The sequence below is a fragment of the Heterodontus francisci genome, chromosome 33 (assembly GCF_036365525.1).
Source record: "Heterodontus francisci isolate sHetFra1 chromosome 33, sHetFra1.hap1, whole genome shotgun sequence".
Lineage (NCBI taxonomy): Eukaryota > Metazoa > Chordata > Chondrichthyes > Heterodontiformes > Heterodontidae > Heterodontus > Heterodontus francisci.
Window position 1 is genome coordinate 57,984,591 of NC_090403.1, and position 19,300 is coordinate 58,003,890.

The 19,300-nt window shown below is 51.9% G+C and overlaps 1 protein-coding gene across 1 annotated transcript; it reads left to right on the forward strand.

Annotated features, from left to right (window-relative positions):
• Nucleotides 1-86: 86 nt before the first annotated feature.
• On the forward strand, nucleotides 87-19,219 carry pgap3 (post-GPI attachment to proteins phospholipase 3). The gene is made up of 8 exons (XM_068013692.1): nucleotides 87-402; nucleotides 2,302-2,399; nucleotides 2,680-2,832; nucleotides 5,606-5,668; nucleotides 5,774-5,835; nucleotides 7,558-7,694; nucleotides 14,897-15,101; nucleotides 16,498-19,219. The coding sequence occupies exons 1-8, from the start codon at nucleotides 213-215 to the stop codon at nucleotides 16,544-16,546; spliced, it is 957 nt and encodes a 318-aa protein (XP_067869793.1). The 5' UTR covers nucleotides 87-212; the 3' UTR covers nucleotides 16,547-19,219.
• The last annotated feature ends 81 nt before the right edge of the window (nucleotides 19,220-19,300 follow it).

The window sequence follows — 19,300 nt, forward strand, 5'->3', positions numbered from 1 at the left end:
AGAGGGGGAGGCGGGGCGACAGAGGAGGAGGGGCCGAGAGGTGGGGAGGGGTGTGTCCGTACAGGGGTCAAGTGAAGGGGCGGACGGTGTGCGGAACCTTTGTAGGCGGAAATGCTGGGACGGATTAAAATGAAACCCCGGAAGTGGGACGGGCCTCCCTGCTCCAGGAATCAATCCCCGGGTTTGCGCCGGCTGTGAAGCCGGGCTGCAGGATGTGGGCTGGTGCCTTGTCCGTTTGTTGTCTGGTGCTGACCTCCTGCGGCCTAACCACCGTCGGCTGCTCCCAGGGGGACCGGGAGCCGTATTACCGCCAGTGTGTCCGGCTGTGCGAGCGGCAAAACTGTACCGGCGCCAGGTACCGGGCCTTCCGCAAGTTACAGCCTCTCCACATGCTGGTGACAGGTGAGACTCTCACTGGGGTCCAGTTCCACACACACTGACTCTCTCTGGGGTACAGTTCCACACACACTGACTCTCACTGGGGTACAGTTCCACACACACTGACTCTCACTGGGGTACAGTTCCACACACACTGACTCTCACTGGGGTACAGTTCCACACACACTGACTCTCACTGGGGTACAGTTCCACACACACTGACTCACACTGGGGTCCAGTTCCACACACACTGACTCTCTCTGGGGTCCAGTTCCACACACACTGACTCTCACTGGGGTACAGTTCCACACACACTGACACTCACTGGGGTACAGTTCCACACACACTGACTCTCACTGGGGTACAGTTCCACACACACTGACTCACACTGGGGTCCAGTTCCACACACACTGACTCTCACTGGGGTACAGTTCCACACACACTGACTCTCACTGGGGTACAGTTCCACACGCACTGACTCTCACTGGGGTACAGTTCCACACACACTGACTCTCTCTGGGGTCCAGTTCCACACACACTGACTCTCACTGGGGTACAGTTCCACACACACTGACTCACACTGGGGTACAGTTCCACACACACTGACTCTCACTGGGGTACAGTTCCACACGCACTGACTCTCACTGGGGTACAGTTCCACACACACTGACTCTCTCTGGGGTCCAGTTCCACACACACTGACTCTCACTGGGGTACAGTTCCACACACACTGACTCTCACTGGGGTACAGTTCCACACACACTGACTCTCACTGGGGTCCAGTTCCACACACACTGACACTCACTGGGGTCCAGTTCCACACACACTGACTCTCTCTGGGGTACAGTTCCACACACACTGACTCTCTCTGGGGTCCAGTTCCACACACACTGACTCTCACTGGGGTCCAGTTCCACACACACTGACTCTCACTGGGGTACAGTTCCACACACACTGACACTCACTGGGGTCCAGTTCCACACACACTGACTCTCTCTGGGGTACAGTTCCACACACACTGACTCTCTCTGGGGTCCAGTTCCACACACACTGACTCTCACTGGGGTCCAGTTCCACACACACTGACTCTCACTGGGGTACAGTTCCACACACACTGACACTCACTGGGGTCCAGTTCCACACACACTGACTCTCACTGGGGTACAGTTCCACACACACTGACACTCACTGGGGTCCAGTTCCACACACACTGACTCTCTCTGGGGTACAGTTCCACACACACTGACTCTCACTGGGGTACAGTTCCACACACACTGACTCTGACTGGGGTACAGTTCCACACACACTGACTCTCACTGGGTTACAGTTCCACACACACTGACTCTCACTGGGGTACAGTTCCACACACACTGACTCTCACTGGGGTACAGTTCCACACACACTGACTCTCACTGGGGTACAGTTCCACACGCACTGACTCCCACTGGGGTACAGTTCCACACGCACTGACTCCCACTGGTGTCCAGTTCCACACGCACTGACTCCCACTGGTGTCCAGTTCCACACGCACTGACTCCCACTGGTGTCCAGTTCCACACGCACTGACTCCCACTGGGGGACTGTTCCACACGCACTGACTCTCACTGGGGGACTGTTCCACAGGCACTGACTCTCACTGGGGGACTGTTCTACAGGCACTGACTCTCACTGGGGGACTGTTCATTCTGTACCTGATGTCTGCACCCCTGCCACTCCCGCAGGATTGAGTGGGCGTTGATCAAGGGCAGGCTGAGACAATGCAGCCTTTACCCGGCCTGGTCTCTGTGGCTCGTTAATAAGCGTTGCTGCTGTTATAAATGTCGAACACATTACTGTTGTGTTGTCTTTGGGAGATGGGGCTTTTTGTCGTGAATTGCTGGTTTGCAGCAGCTGAGCTTTGACCATGTTTGTTTCTGTTGGCAGGATGGACCTGTGCTGATGACTGTAAGTACAACTGTATGTGGGCGACAGTGGGACTGTACGTTAAAGAAGGGCACAATGTGCCTCAATTTCATGGCAAGGTAATGTGGCCACTGCTGCGATGCTGTGACTCACAGGCGTGTACTTGATACCATCTTTGGCTGGCAGAATATACGGTGTTTTGGGTTCCTGGGGACCAATGAGACCCTGCCCCGTGGCCGAGACAGCGCCAGTGACCATTACCCTCGTCAAGATCATTTGTTGTGACCCCACCCACCCGTGCAGATTGTGTGGGTCAGAGAGTCGGTGTTTGAGCTTTGGGTCAGCATGCTGGGCTGTTTTTCTGCTTTGACTGCTACCTCTGTTTGTTTCCTCCTCCAGTGGCCCTTCTACCGATTCCTCTTCTTCCAGGAACCTGCCTCAGCCGTTGCCTCCATGCTGAATGGACTGGCCAACTTGGTGATGTTGGGCAGGTATCGGGCAGCAGTGCCTACAGAGTCTCCGATGTACCATTCGTGCATCTCCTTCGCCATGGTAATCACAATATTTAATTCTTGTTCTTCTGATATTGTAAAACTGTGGTGCTGTGGAAACATAAACACAGACTAATACCCCAAAATGTTCAACTCTCTGACCATCTGTACAGAGCTCCTGGCCCTAGTGTGAGGCCTGGATAACCTATTCTGCACCTCCCTGCATCGTGATTCAAACTTGTGTGTGTGGAGGATTCCTGGAAATGAGGACACCCTCCTGAGTGTTGTCAAGCTATTCACTCAGTTGCTGGGGATGGGTGGGAGGTTGTTGGGGGTGGGGGGGGGCGTCGGGGGGGAATCACCTCAAGCCCATTCCTGGTCTCACCCTTTGTCCACACATGTAGTTTCTCAGACGACTCAGGACTGGAACCCGGCCTGGTTTATCCCCTCCCAAGTCTCCAGCTAATTCTGGTGTCTGTCTGAGGGTGGGTGTAGGGGGGAAGTGAGTGTTGAGGCAATCCATTGCTCATTTCCCACCCTCTGCAGTGTTTCCTTCGTCTGAGTGACTGCACAAAGGCGGCACTTAGTTTTTTATTGGCTGTTCCCCGTGAGAGTTTTTAGTTGAAACGCAAGGAAGTTCTGCTAAACCTTTATAAATCACTGGTTTTGCCTCAGCTGGAATATTGTGTCCAATTCCGGATGTCACACTTTAGGAGGATGTCAAAGATTTGGAGAGGGTGCAGAGGAGATTTACTAAAATGGTCCCAGAGTTAAGAGATTCCAGTTATGTGGAGACACTGGAGAAGCTGGGATTGTTTTCCTTGGAGCAGAGATGGTTAAGAGAAGATTTAATAGTTATTCAAAATCATGTAAGATTTTGATGAGAGTAAATAAGGAGAAACTATTTCCAGTGGCAAGAGGGTCAGTAACAGAGGATTCATATTTAAGGTAATTAAAGCAAAATACTGCAGATGCTGGAAATCTGAAATACAAACAAGAAATGCTGGAAATACTCAGCAGGTCTGGCAGCATCTGTGGAGAGAGAAGCAGAGTTAACGTTTCAGGTCTGTGACCTGATGAATGTTAACTCTGTTTCTCTCACCACAGATGCTGCCAGACCTGCTGAGTATTTCCAACATTTCTTGTTTCTTTTTCATGTTTAAGGTGATTGCCAAAAGTAGCTGAGGGGAGATGAGAATTTGTTTTACTCAGTTGTTGTGATCTGGAATGCGCTACCTGAAAGGACAGTGGAAGCAGATTCAATAATAACTTTCAAAAGGGAACTAGATTTGAAGGGGAAAATTTCCGGGCTGTGGGGGAAGAGAAAGGGAGTGGGATTAATTGGATAGGTCTTTCATAGTGTCTTGTGACAATCAGGTGAGGGGGGGGTGTCAAAGGGTTCCCCTCTTGTCCCCCTCCTTGTTTGACTACAGCCGGTTTATTTCCTTTTTAAAAAGTGGCTATAGTTTCCAATTCAGTGAGCATTTAACTATTTACATACTATGATCATAAAAAGAGCCAATCGGAAAGGTTTTCTTGAGTTTAACAAAGGAAGAGGTTAGCTTTATTGTATTGAAACCAATTTAAGTAAAATAATAAACCACGCCCCAACTTTCTCTCTCACACACACACACACTTGTAAGTTCTCACACTCACACAAATAGGCACAGAGTGCGAAAGGATAGATTGGTCGGATTCGAGTCCGGAGCAATAAAAAGGGGGATACAGTCTGTGGAGTTTGGTGACTGGGCTGGATTCAGGCTGAATTCGGTGGTTCTAACTTAAGGCTTCCAGTTTGCAGATGAAGACATCAGATTCAGTGGTTCTCCTGGTGACAGCGATACAGATGATTTCCTTCACGGGGTCTCTGTCTGCAGCAGCGATAGACCTGGGTGGTTACGGCAGCAGGCAGAGTTCGAAGCTTGTAAGGTGGACTAGAGAGAGGGAGGGAGGAGGGATCCCACTCTGGTCGGTGTCTGGCTGCTTGTCTCGGTTGCTGCAGAGAAAACACCAGCTTAAACGCACAGATTCTGGGCCTGTCACATGACCATCATCCAGTGTTTCAACATGATGGCTCTGTGTATTCCCTCTTGCAACTTCATCAGTTCATGTCTAGGAATTCCTTTCTCTCAATCGGGATCCAATTGTTCAAGTGATTAGGTTTGAGTGGTTCGTCTCCGCCAATTTCATGTTCCAAGTGATTGCCTTAAAGGCTTGCTAATGGAAGCATGACAGGTAGTTCACTCAAATTCCCCAGGTCATTGTTCTGTAGGGGACTGGGCAGACAACGTCTCCATCTTGATGAATTGGAATGTAGGGTAAAGTAATGCAAATTGCGGTGGCCATCTTAACTGCTAGCAGTCATCTTTTATCTGTTTCTTTTTTCCTTTTTAAAAATTTAATTCAGGTTGCCAGCCGGTGAATTTAAAAAAATCATCATTTGGCATAGCACGATTTTGTGACAGTCTGCAGGGCATGATGGGCCGAATGGCCTCCTGTACTGTATGATTCTATGAAGAGGCTTGTGCTGACCCTTTCCCTACCCATTGACAGTTAGAGTGATAATGTCCTTCTCCCATAATGGGATTGGCATCTGTTGAGGCAGGGTTGAATGGTTGTCACTGTGCACTGTGTTCTGCTTACCTCAGCCCAGTCCTCTCACCACTCATCACTGTGGTGTTAGTTTGAATTGGACTCAAGTCCCGTGTTATGCCTACGCAGTGTTAAAAGTCCCTAAACTGACCTCCCCGCTGACTGCACCTAGGATTGAAAGCTGGGCTCTTTGTGACTGATGTTTAAAGTGCTTAGCAACCACTTTCTGTCTCTTCCTGTAGGTTACCCTCAATGCCTGGGTGTGGTCCACAGTGTTCCACACACGTGACACCCCACTAACAGAGGTGAGTAGCCAGATTCCCCGGGCTGCGACGTCACTCATAACCGAACAGTTGTGGTTTTAAAACAGAACCAGCACTGTTGGTTTTATTGTCATTTTAATTTTGCAGAAGATGGATTACTTCTGTGCTTCGTCTGTGGTGCTGTACTCCATCTACCTGTGCTGTGTCCGGTGAGTCTTTAATGTTGAAATTCACTGCCTGCCTTACAGCACTGCTGAGATTGATGTGCCCCATCACTGTCAGCGCCACCGTCACCAGTAGCTGGTTTCAATCTGACAGGTGGCGAATCTTCTGGTAAGGTTGTGAAATTGAACCTTTAGGATCGGCACAACATTGAACGACAGCAGTGTCCTGTACATGCTCGGACAGGGGCAGGAGATCTGTAAACCACCCCCCCACCCGAGCCTCTGGCCCTTCCCAACTTCTGATAGTGTCAGCTGTGGCTCAGTGGGTAGTACTGTTGCCTCTGAGATGGAAGGTTGTGGGTTCAAGTTCCACTCCAAGAATTGTGTGCAAAAATCCAGGCCGACACTCCCAGTGCAGTACCGAGGGAGCACTGCACTGTCGGAGGGGCAGTACTGGGAGAGCGCCGCGCTGTCGGAGGGGCTGTCTTTGGTGATGAGATGTTTAACCAAGGCTCTGTCTGCCCTCTCAGGTAGTCGTAAGAGATCCCATCACACGATTCTGAAGAAGGGAAGGGGAGTTCTCCCCAGTGTCCTGACCAATATTTATCCCTCAATCAACTTGGCATGGATTCGATGGGCTGAATGGGCCGCTTCTGTGCCATAAATGACTTTGACATCACAAAAACAGATTGCGTCAGTATCATATTGCTGTTTGTGGGATCTTGCTGTGCAAATTGGCTGCTGCATTTCCTACATTACAGCAGTGTCTACACTTCAAAAATACCTCATTAACTGTAAAGTGCCTTGAGACGTCCTGTGTTTGTGAAAGGCGCTATAGAAATGCAAGACTTTCTTTATAATGGGGGGGGAATGTTAGTGCACCCCTCCTGGCGGGAGCAGGATAATGGGGGGGGATTATATTGCAGGGCTCAGACCTACCATCCTGTTCCCGCTGGCTGCTGTTTTTCCACTCACTGCGGTTTGGGGGCTGAGGTCCCAGCCAGCAGCAGGCAGAAGCCTCACGATTGGTGCAAATCAAAGTCCCATCTTTGGTATGAGCCCCAATTAGCCTGGGCCATAGCTAGCGCAAGGGCGAAGGGCCCATCCAAAGTTAGTGCTCCTCTTTGGAGGCCTCCCCAACTAAGGTCATGGGCACCCCTGCCCACGACTCCACGCCACCCCCTACCCTACAGCAACCCCTACCCTCCTGGCAACCCTTCCTTTGGTGCTGCCCAAACCACTGCTGGCCCTGCAGGCACCTTCTGGGTGAGCAGCTGTTCAATGGCCAGGGATAAAATACCCCAGACAGAAATCTGGATCTCTGTTTGCTTCCTGCCCCCAATGTGGGGCAGTGGTCAGTGAGCGGAATGGGGGTACGGCAGGGGGGTGGCTGGGAGGGGAATCGGCAGGGGGGAAGGAGGAGTTAGGGAAAGTGACTGAAGGCAATTTGAAGGAATGGGCTTGGAATACGTGGCGAGAGCTGACCAAATGTCGGGTTGAGAAATTGTGTGCTTTGATATGGATAATTCCCAGGAGGTGTATGGTGTCCTTTATGGCTGCATGTAACCAGTGCATGTAACCAGTGCATGATCCAACTCCCTGTACATCAAGTCTTTAAATATTTACAGGTATTTTATGATAATTCTGTATTTAATGACAAGGCAGCAGCAGAGGCCCAATGCTTTTGTGGGCTGTCTGTAGGATGTGCCTGGCACACAGTAACTGCTGGAAGCTGCCTTACCACTTCTGGCTCTATTCATTCTCTAGGACGCTGGGTCTGTATCACCCCTGGACGTCCAGTCTCTTTGGGGCACTGCTCATCATATTGTTCGCTTGTCACGTCTGGTACCTCACCTATGTGAATTTCGACTATGGGTACAACATGGTTGCCAGCATTTTGATAGGTGAGTGAGGCTCCGTCTGGAGTCCAGCCTGTTCCTTACTTTAGTAAAAATGTGTTTTAAATACAAATGTTTCTGTACCTCTGGGTTTAAATCCATCCCAGACTGTCAGACTACAAGACAGTATCAAGGGAGCTTTACTCTGTATCTAACCCCATGCTGTACCAGTCCTGGGAGTGTTTGATAGGGACGGTGTAGAGGGAGCTTTACTCTGTATCTAACCCCGTGCTGTACCTGTCTTGGGAGTGTTTGATAGGGACGGTGTAGAGGGAGCTTTACTCTGTATCTAACCCCGTTTTTTTTTTTGTCGAGGGGGCCTTTATTCCTCAGGCCCCCTTTATATACACACTTATATTTTTTAAATCACTTTATTAAACCCAGATAAATAAACAAAAAACTCAAATTAAAATGCCATTTTCGGCGTCGACAATGCACTCCAGTCCCTGCGGTGCCCACCGGTCGCGGAAGGCCTCAAGCGTACCGGCGGACACCGCATGCTCCTTTTCCAGGGACACCCGGGCGCGAACGTAACCGCGGAAGAGGGGCAGGCAATCGGGGAGGACGGACCCCCCCCGACGGCCCGCAACCTGGACCTGTGAATTGCCACCTTGGCCAGGCCCAGGAGCAGACCGACGAGGAGATCCTCCTCCCGGCCCAAGCCCCTCCGCACCGGGTGCCCAAAGATCAGGAGCGTGGGACTGAAGTGCAGCCAGAATTTGAGGAGCAGCCCCTTCAGATACTCAAATCGGGGCTGCAACCTCGCACACTCCGTATAAATGTGGAACACGGACTCGTCCAGGCCGCAGAAAGTACAGGTGGCCTGGGAGCCCGTGAACCTACTTAAAAGCCTATTGCACGGGACTGCTCTGTGCAGCACCCTCCACCCCAGGTCCCCGATGTAAAGGGGGAAGACTCCCGCGTAGAGACCTCCATCGGGGTTTGCCCTCGCCGCCAGATGGCAACGCGGACCGCCAGGGCGTGTCCGGCCGGCTGACGAGGGCGAGGAAGTGGAGAGTGTGCAGGAGCAGCCCGTACAGGAAACCCCTCCGCGCCGATTGGAATGGCACGGAGGGCATTTCCGAGAGGCGGCTCGGGTTGTGTGGGACCGGCTCCCGAGGAGGGTTTCGGGGCCTGGGTCCGATGAGCAGTTCCGGCCGAGCAGGGGTCCGCTCGGCCAGGAGTGCTCCGCACTCCCGATCCACCTCGCCACCCGCAGTGAGGGTCGTCCCGGGGGTTTCGGCTACTCCTCCGCCCGCCGGACTGTCCCCGGAGTCGGCCGCCCGGACAGCCGAGGCGCTCTCCTCCGCCGGCGGAGGAGCGCCCTGACTGGAGGCGACCATGTTCCAGACTCGGAAAAGATCCCGGTAAAAGACAGGCAACTCCCTCAGAGAGGCGCGGCTAACGGACTCCACCGGGAGCTGCGTGTCGTCTTGAAGGCAGTGACACTGGCGGAAAAAATACGTCGCCAGCGCACACCATCTGGGAGGACGCTCGACGTACAGGTATCTCTGCAGGGTCCGAAGGCGGAGAGTCGCAGCCTGGGTGCGGACGCACACCAGCGACTGACCGCCCTCCTCGATCGGGAGACTCAGGACCGCGGCAGAGACCCAGTGTTTCCTCTTGCCCCAGAAGAAATCGACGAGTTTCTTCTGGATCTTGGTGGCAAATACAGGGGGCGGGGCCAAAGTGACCAACCGGTACCACAGCATGGAGGCCACCAGTTGGTTTATGACCAACGCTCGGCCCCTGTAGGAAAGCACTCGGAGCAGTCCTGTCCAGCGCCCCAGCCGAGCGGTGACTTTCGCCTCCAACTCCTGCCAGTTTGCCGGCCAGGCTTCCTCAGCGGGGCTAAGGTGGACTCCCAGATCGAGGAGGTGCGTGGTGCTCCACGCAAAAGGTGTCAACTCCTCCGGCAGGGAGTCCAACCACCACTGACCCACCAGGATTCCGGAACATTTCTCCCAATTGATCCTCGTGGAGGACACGGCAGAAAAGATCTGCTGGCAGTCGCGCATCCTCCGCAAGTCAACGTGATCTGTGACCGCGAGGAGCACGTCATCGGCGTAAGCCGAGAGGACGACCCGCATGGCCGGCTCGCACAGAGCCAGTCCGGTCAACCTCCTGCGAAGCAGACACAGGAAGAGTTCCACGCAGCTGGTGTACAATAGGCCGGACATGGGGCATCCCTGATGCACTCCTCTCCCAAAGCGAAGGGGCGTCGTTAAGGACCCGTTAACCTTGAATAGACACTCTGCGGCAGCAGATAAAAGTCAGACCCGGGCCTCAAATTGCAACCCGAGTACAAAAAGGTATTCGTGATCCACCCTGTCGAACGCCTTCTCCTGATCAAGGGAGAGAAAGGCGACCGACTGACCAGTCCTCTGGGAAAGGTGGATCAGGTCCCGGACCAGGTAGATGTTGTCCTGGATGGACCGGCCCTTGACCGTGGAGGACTGGAGCCCAGGCAGGCAAAGATCTTATAATCCGTGCTGAGGAGGGAGTCCGGATGCCAGTTTTTAAGCAGACGGAGATCGCCCCTCTTCGGCAGCAGGATGATGACCGCTCTGCACCACGAGAGGGACATCTCCCGTCGCCAGGCTTTCCCACAGGACCCGCGTGTAATCGTCCCCCAGGACGTCCCAGAACGCTCTGAGGAACTCTACGGTCAGCCCGTCCAGCCCCGGGGATTTGCCCCTCGAGAGCTGCAGGAGAGTGCTGGTCAGCTCCGCCAGCGTGAGCGGACCCTCCAAACCATCGGCGCCCTCCGGGCTGACCTGCAGCAGGTCCTCCCACAAAACTCTGCGCGCGTCCTCGCTGGATGGATCCGGAGAGAACAACGCACTGTAGTAAGTACGGACCAGGAGGCCCATTCCCTCCGGATCCGTGATGGAGGATCCGTCGTCGGCCAGCAGCTCAACGAGCTGCTTACGGACTCCCCGCCATTGTTCCAGCGAGTAGAAGAAGGGTGAGGCGCGGATCAAATCTTCCAGGATCTGGATCCGCGACATCACGAACGTGCCTCGGGACCCTATGAGCTGCAGGTCCCTCAGCGCGCCCTTCTTCTCTTTGTACGCCTGCCACAGGGCCGGGTCCACGACGGCATGACCGAGGCAGGACTCCAAGTCGAGCACCTCCCTCTCTAGGCGCCCGATCTCAGCTTCCCGCCTCTTGGTCGACCCCTTAGCGTACTCCTGACAGAAGACGTGGATGTGAGTCTTGCCCACATCCCACCATAGCCTCAAGGAGGGGAAGCCCCCCTGCTTCCTTCTCCAGTCGGCCCAGAATCGACAGAACGAGTCCCGAAATCGCACGTCCTCCAGCAGCCGGTTGTTAAAGTGCCAGTACGAGGACCCCGCCCGCATTCGGAGTGGAGTGAACTCTGGCCTCACCAGATGGTGGTCCGAGCACGGCACCAGCCGCATGGAGGCCGCCGAGACGCGGGAGACGTACACCTGCGAAAATTAGAGGCGGTCGATTCTGGACCCTCCTCCTTCAGACCTCCACGTGAAGGCACTGGAGTCGGGATGGAGATTCCGCCAGACGTCCACCAAGTTGAGGGAGCTGATCAGTTCCTTCTCCACCGACGCTTGGCCGCGCTGGGGACCGGAGCGATCCCCCACCTCGAGGGTGCAGATAAAATCTTTCCCGAGGATGATGTATTCACCGCTATCGATGGAGCTCAAGAGAGCGGACACTTCTTCAAAGAAGCGCGCTTGCAACGCGCCGAGCCTGGGCGCGTACACGTTCACAAAGTGGAGCGGCACGCTACCCAGGCGAACGGCGAGGTGGAGCAAGCGGCCCGGCACTAACTCCATGACCGCCAAGATCTCCGGCTGAAAAGTCGGGGCCAACAAGATAGCCACCCCACTAGAAATAGGGGTGAGATGACTCGTAGACCCCATCCCTGCCACTCCAGGAGCCAGGTGGCTTTCTCTCCCGGAACGGTGTGGGTTTCCTGCAGAAAGCTCACCGCGTATCTCCCTTCCCTGAGGACTGAGAGATTGTGAAATCTGCGGTGAGACCCCCTGCTGCCGTTGATGTTGAGGCTGGCTATGGTTATCTTCATGTCAAAGGTACTTAAAAAAAAAAGTCACCAACAGCTCACTGTGAGGAGGGAGTGGAAGTACACCTGGACTTCCACTCCCCCAGCAACCCATTGAGGAACACATTAAAACAGCGCCTCTCAACCAGTTTCACGCCCGCACCCTTGCCCGCTTTCTTGAGGGTGGCACGGATGGACTGTATGATCAGCGCCAGACTCGACCAATGGCCAAGGGCCAGCTGAACTTTATTTCGGCAACCCCTCCAAGCCGCAAGGAAATCCCGGAGTTCCGCTGTGGGGATGAGAGGAGACTCAGGAGGCACGAGGGACTCCACCATCTCGCTGGCGATGGAAACAAGGTCGTCCTCCGTGACCCACACCGATTCCCCATCCTCCTCCGGGTCATCACCGCCAGCAGTCGACACACCCACCACACACTGTGGGGCAGACGTCCTGGCCACACGAGCTAGTCCCACCTCCGTCACAATCCCACCCCCAGGATCGATGGCGGAGGAGTCCTCTCTGGGTTCTACTGTGAAACTAGAGCCTGTGGGCGGTGGCAGTTCAGGACCACCCTCCACCTCCATCCCCAGGCCAATGAGTGGTCCAAGGGAGACGGACGTTCCCGACTCCGGAAATCCAGCCAGAGCCGAGACCGGAGACAGAGAGAGGAGGCCATCTCCTGCTCCGCCAGAACCCACAGGCCCAGCAGATGGGGCAGCATTTTCAGTTATAACCGGGTCGTGTGTCTCCTGGTTGTGAGTGGATTCTGCCTGGGAGGGCCGACCCTTTGGGGCCGCGCCCTCCCTCCACTCAGGGCACCTGACCCAGTGGCAGAATGGGCGGTGTCCCCAGGATCCCCCACCACTAGCAGGCCTCCACTTGCTCCTTCAGGAGGGGCCTCATGTACAGGGGCCTTCCCCTCCCCTCCATCCTGAGGGGTAGGGAGTTCCTGCCCAGACTTTGCAGCCTTGATGATGGTGGTGGCAGGGGGACCCGAAACAGAAGACAGCTCCCCTCCAACAGATGGTCCCTGCACCTCAGGGCCCTGTGTTACCACTGTGGAGGGGTGCCTTCTCCTCTTTTTGCCAGTTGGGTGCAGAGGCTCAGAGACCTCCATGTCATCAGAGGCCTCCACCTCCGCACCCTCCTTTTATTTTTAGTCACCCTGGGCCTGAGCCGAGCCCTGGGGCAAGTGAGCTCCCCGAGATCGTGCCTTAGGCTGAGCTCAGGCTCGGGTTGTGTCAATGTGTCCAGGGTACGTGCCTCATGATGTTTATTTTTCCTTCGTGAAAATCACAGCATCCGGAACCGACTGAATGGTGTCTGTAGGAGATTTTGGGGGAGTGGAAGGAGGTGCAGTGGCGCCACCCTGGGCCGCTGATGTGGAGTTGGCGGCTGGGAGGTTGGGGCAGTTCTTACGAACATGCCCCACCCCCTTGCAGACGTGGCACCGCACCCCGTCCGAGGTCCAGAAGATGCAGTGCCATGTCTGCAAGGGAGTGGGGCATGTTCGTAAGAACATGCCCCAACCTCCTGGCCATCCCTTGGAACTCTACATCAAAATGGCCTTCCAAGACCACCTCGCACGCCAGCTGCATATATAGCTGGCGGCGGAAGGAGTAGACATGTCGGAGGCTTTGCTCCCAAAGACCGAGCGGAACTGGGGTGATCCCTGACCTTACCTCCCCCAGATGGTGCAAGTGGGGGAGGAGGAGCTCACGGGGATTGAAGGGCAGGACATTTGATAATATCCGCTGTGCAGTGGCCCCCAGAGGGTCCACCAGCAGAAAAATCCCACCCACAGTGAGCCCTTTATTCAGGGCCAGGGACACGGTCCGCTCGGTCTTCAGGAAGAAGGCAGCCTTCCCGTACATTTTTGAGGCTGCCACAATGGCCGAGGGGCCAACAACCTTGGCCATTGTCTTCACACATGCCTCCATAGACATATTGGGGTGGGTGTAACTCTTCACCCCATGCTTCGATGTCAATATTCCAAATGGTGATGGGGCCACAGAAGCAGCTGCTGCAGCATAGGAAGGCCCCACCACTGGGCAGGACTGTGAAACCATGGGGTAGAAGAGTCACGCCCACCGTTCAGAGAAAAAATAAAAATAGAAAACGAGAGAAAGGAATAACAAATAATGAATTATCCCAAAAAGCACAGACTGGAGGTTATGGCTAGGGAGAGAGGCTGAACGAGAGGAAGGTCAGGAGGAATCAGTCTCTTTGCAGATCTTATTTCAGGCAGTCCTTTTGCTGATCTTCCAGTTGGTGGTGGGAGGGGGTGCGATGTCTTCACCTGGGACAGCTGTAGCTGCCCAGACACACTCTGCTTCTGATGTGGTTTACACAGTTAAGAGAAAGTCTCTTCACCTGGGCAGCTCCAGCTATCCCAGGCTAGCTCGTTGGGGTGGGAAGGGAGCTCCTATTCAATGCTGTTAAACGCAGGAGCTCCCTGTTCAAACAAGCAACCCCACCCAAGGTCTTCCTTTCTCCCTCCCCACAACAATCAATGAAAGGGCTACAAAACCCAAACTCACACGAGCTGTCAGTTCTTCTAGCCTCCTGCTTTCTTCTTACAAAAAGAAAGATAGAAATCCTTTGTTTCAGTCTCATTCTCTCCTTGTTGCAGCAGTCCTCCAGCTTCCAGCCTCTGCACACAGCAACTGTCAGCTGCACCTCGTTGATGCACTCAGCACCTCCTATTAGCCAGCAGCCAACCCAGTGCTGTACCTGTTCTGGGAGTGTTTGATGGGGACAGTGTAGAGGGAGCTCTACTGATTCCCAGCAGAGACCCCTCATGTAGATTAGAAGGTTGCACGGTCAGTGAGTGTGTGAATAAAGTTGCACTTGGAACTGAGATGAGGAGAAATTATTTCATTCAAAGGGTTGTAAATCTTTGGAATTCTCTACCCCAGAGAGCTCGAGATGCTGCGTCATTGGGTATATTCAAATCTGAGATTGATAGATTTTTGGTCTCTAAGGGAATCAAGGGTTATGGGGATTGGTGGGAAGGTAGAGTTGAGGTAGACGTCCAGCCATGATATTGAATGGTGGAACAGGCTCGGTGGGGTTATATGGTCAACTCCTGCTCCTAATTCTCATGTTCTTAAATGCTGTGGTTCTAACTGTGTACCTGCCTCTCACACTGTGGTTCCAGGATTGATTAACCTGCTGTGGTGGCTCAGCTGGTGCCTGTGGAACTGTGCTCGCCTGCACTATGTGTGGAAGTGTATAATTGTTGTGGTGATGCTGCATGGACTGGCTTTGCTGGAGCTCCTGGACTTCCCTCCAGTGCTGTGGGTGTTCGATGCTCATGCAGTCTGGCACTTCAGCACCATCCCTGTGCCGTTCCTCTTCTACAGGTCAGTAACCAACAGGGGTTTTACTATCTGCTCTGTGGGCTCTCTCAGTCATACAATCATTGGATCATATAGCACAGTGGCGCAATGGTTAGTACCGCAGCCTCACAGCTCCAGCGACCCGGGTTCAATTCTGGGTACTGCCTGTGTGGAGTTTGCAAGTTCTCCCTGTGACCGCGGAGGTTTCCGCCGGGTGCTCCGGTTTCCTCCCACAGCCAAAGACTTGCAGGGTGATAGGTAAATTGGCCATTGTAAATTGCCCCTAGTGTAGGTAGGTGGTAGGAGAATTGAAGGTAGGTGGGGATGTGGTAGGGAATATGGGATTAATGTAGGATTAGTACAAATGGGTGGTTGATGGTCGGCACAGGCTCGGTGGGCCGAAGGGCCTGTTTCAGTGCTGTATCTCTCTATGACTATGAGAAGGAGGTCATTCGGCCCATTGTGCCTTTGGCAGCTCCTCGGTAGAGTATCCAGTTAGTCCCGCTCCCCTGCTCTTTCCCCATAGCCCTGCAAAATTTCCTTTTTGAATATTTATCCAATTCCTTTTTGAGAAACTATTGAATCTGCTTCAATCGTCCTTTCAGGCAGCGCATTCCAGATCGTAACACAAAAGCAAAATACTGTGTATGCTGGAAATCTAAAATACAACAGATCACAACAACTCTGCGTTAAAAAAAGATTTCCTCATTTCCCCTCTGAATCTTTTTCCAATTATCTTAAATCTGTGTCCTCTGGTTAGCAACACTCCTGCCAGTGGAAGTAATTTCTCCTGATTTACTCTATCAAACCCCTGCATGAGTTTGAACACCTCTACTAAATCTTTCCTTAAACTTCTGTGCTCTAAGGAGAACAGTCCCAGCTTTTCCAGTCTCTCCATATAACTGATGTCCCTCATCCCTGGTTGTCGTCAAATAAAAACGCACACAAAGGCGTTTGAAAAGAAAGGGAAATTTTGAACAGATCCTGCCCAAGTCCCTTGTTCAGAGGTTCCTGAAAACAGACCAAGCTACTCAAATCCAGAGGTCTGAGAAATCAAATGCTGAATCCTCGAGAGTAGAGACTGTCACTTCCACATCGCAAACTGAGCACCTGGTGATAGCCCCTCACTCACACTGAAGCCCGGCCCCCCTCAGTCTTCTGTGAGTTTCTTTCTCGCTCTGTGTTGGGGCTCAGTGCTCTACACATCACAATCATATCGCTGTATTTTACTTGGAGTGGTTAAGTCAGGGAGATGAGTCTCCGTTCTTCTTATACTTTCTGGAGTTGGTGGGTGGGGGTTTGAACTGTTTATTGTGGAAACTTTTGAGTTTTAATGAGATAAAGAAACTGTTTCTCAGTGAGATGTCGCGGGACAGTTGTGAGATTACACTAACTTTCTCTCTCTCTCTCTCTCCCGCAGCTTTCTGGTTGATGACAGTCTGCATCTTCTCAATGTGAAAGCAGAGTAAAGGAAGGCAGAATAAGTAGGTGACAGTGAGCTGCCGTGTTCAGTGTCTGCAGTGTGAATGTATGAGATGCTGTCACTGTGCCTGCTCATCTCAACACTTTCCCACATGTACTTTGCACTTTTTTGCATTCTGATTTTATTCTTAATGTGTTGGTTTATCATGGACAGAAGGAGCCTCCCTGTTAATGTAAGGCACTGGGAGTTACTCCAGGGCCAGAAATCATGTGGCACTGGCCTGGCCCCACATCTGCAGTCCCAGCACCGCTCCCCACTCGGCCCCTGCATGCTTTCAATCAGAAACATTGATTACTTGCAGTTTTCCATGAGGGGCTCAATCCAAGACATCAAGATCCTGCCTGCAGCCATCCCCACGTTAAAGGAAAAGGTTCCTGCAGTTCCCAGCTTGGCCACCAGGTGGTATAAGACACCCAAGCTGCCCTTGCCTTTTGTTTACCTGTGGCTGTTTCTGGCGGTAAAATCGAGCCTTGGTCAGGTTAGGGTGAGGGGACAGTCAGGGGAATGGAGGAGAGTGGTTGGGGGGTTGAAAACGGGGCCTTGTTCATTCTTTGCTCAGTTTCAGTTAACTCAAAAATGCCTCTCGCCCATTCACAAAACTACACATTCAGCCACTGGCCTTTGCTGCATTGTAATCTCTTCCCCCACCTCCAGCAGCACCCACCCCCCTCACCCTGTCCTGCTCCCCCGCTGTCCCTCACCCACTCCTTCATTCCTCCCCCTGCATGGTGGGGGCAATGTTTGTGTGAGTTCGGTGGGGGTGAGTTTGGCCATGAGGCTGGTGCATGTGCTGGAGATTATTAATCAGTAAAACGCTCTCCTGTTTATTGCGATCTCCAGGCACCTAGAAATGTCTTTGATTTGAGTGATTAAATACAACTACTGAATATCAGAAATATTTTGAATAACTGCAATTAAAAAAAATGTTGTGTTTTTAAAAATGAGTGAGTGTCCAGGAACTGCCAACCTAACAGCTTAATGGTAGCTAGTTCACCACACAGACAGCAGTGTTTGAAGAGAAAGGCCCATCACCACCACCACAGGGGAATCTAGGATGAGCAATAAATGCAGTCCCACTTGGTGTTACCATGTGTATAGTGGATCCATTCAGTTTTCGAAGAGATAGTTGCTATTTGTTGTGATGTGTCTGAGTCTTGGGAACAAAAATCTCTGAACCAATTGATATTTTAACTTTGTGTTTATTGGTGATTTATATTGTTAACAATTCATCTATCGGTATCTTTGTTTCCACACAAAAAATGAAAATGCTGAAGCTTTACAATTAGATGAGTGAACCTTACAAGCAAACAGGGCATCATACATACATCATACATGCACCTAGAACATGTATCGAATCATTACACACACCGAGAGCCACATTTTGGGAAAAGGTGTGAAGGTTTTAGAGAAGTTGGAGAAGAGATTTACTAGAATGGTTCCAGGAATGAAGGATTACAGTTACAAGAAACTGGAGAGGCTGGGGCAGTTTTTAGAGCAGAGAAGGCTGAAAGGATGTTTGATAAAGATGTTCAAAAAGCTTGAACGGTTTTGATAAAGCAAAGAGAAACTGTTTACAGTGTGGCTCAAGAGTCAATAATGAGAGGGCTCTGATTTAAAGTGATTGGCAAAAGAACCAGAGGCAACATGAGGAAAACTTTTTTTATGCGAGTGCTTAGGATTTGATATACACTGCCTGATAGGGCAGTGGATAGAGTTCAATAGTAAATACACTGCCTGATAGGGCAGTGGATAGAGTTCAATAGTAAATACACTGCCTGATAGGGCAGTGGATAGAGTTCAATAGTAAATACACTGCCTGATAGGGCAGTGGATAGAGTTCAATAGTAAATACACTGCCTGATAGGGCAGTGGATAGAGTTCAATAGTAAATACACTGCCTGATAGGGCAGTGGATAGAGTTCAATAGTAAATACACTGCCTGATAGGGCAGTGGATAGAGTTCAATAGTAACCTTCAAAAGGGAATTGGATAAATGCTTGACTCATTAAAAAAAATTGCAGGGATTCAGAGGGCAAGTGAGACTAACTGAGGAAAAGTTTTTTAACGCAGTGCGTGGTTAGGATCTGGAATGCACTTCCTTAATTGTGTGGTGGAGGCAGATTCAAACGTGGCTATCAAAAGGGAATTGGACAATTATCTGAAGAGAAAATTTGCAAGGCTACGGGGAAAAGATGGGGGAGTAGGACTAGGGGGGGTAGCTCTTGCAGAGAGCCTGCTCAGACATGACAGGCCAAATGGCCTGCATCTGTTTTGTAATCATTCTATGATTCTATGAACTAGATTGCTCTTCGCAAGAGCTGACACAGACTCATGGCCAAATAGCCGCTTACTGTGCTGTACTGTTCTATGATTCTATACACGTGCTTAGAACATGAACATCATTATTCGAATGCCAAGAACACAGGTTGCATTGTGTCTGGTACACAAATATCTATCTAATCATTACACATGTCTCTAAATGGATCTATTTGTTACACATGGTTACAGCATGCATCTAACAGGTACACAGCCTGAGTACATGTGATGATTATTGTGCAGTGTTAGCTGATCTTTCATGTTGTGGAGGTTTGGTTCATGCTACAGTTGCCTCTGCTCCATCCTCCTGAACAATAAATATCAAACACTGCCTGCAATTGGACAAATTATTTATTGGTTTCTATTTGTTTGCCTCTGGGAGTAGACGAGAATTCAACAAATTAAAACTGTAAAAGCAGCTTGT

Excerpts from the sequence above, each read along its gene's own strand:
- pgap3 (XM_068013692.1), top strand. The coding sequence starts at position 213 with ATGTGGGCTGGTGCCTTGTCCGTTTGTTGTCTGGTGCTGACCTCCTGC. Across the intron at positions 403-2,301 it reads TCTCCACATGCTGGTGACAG|GATGGACCTGTGCTGATGAC; the intron begins GTGAGACTCTCA and ends TTCTGTTGGCAG. Across the intron at positions 7,695-14,896 it reads GGTTGCCAGCATTTTGATAG|GATTGATTAACCTGCTGTGG; the intron begins GTGAGTGAGGCT and ends CTGTGGTTCCAG.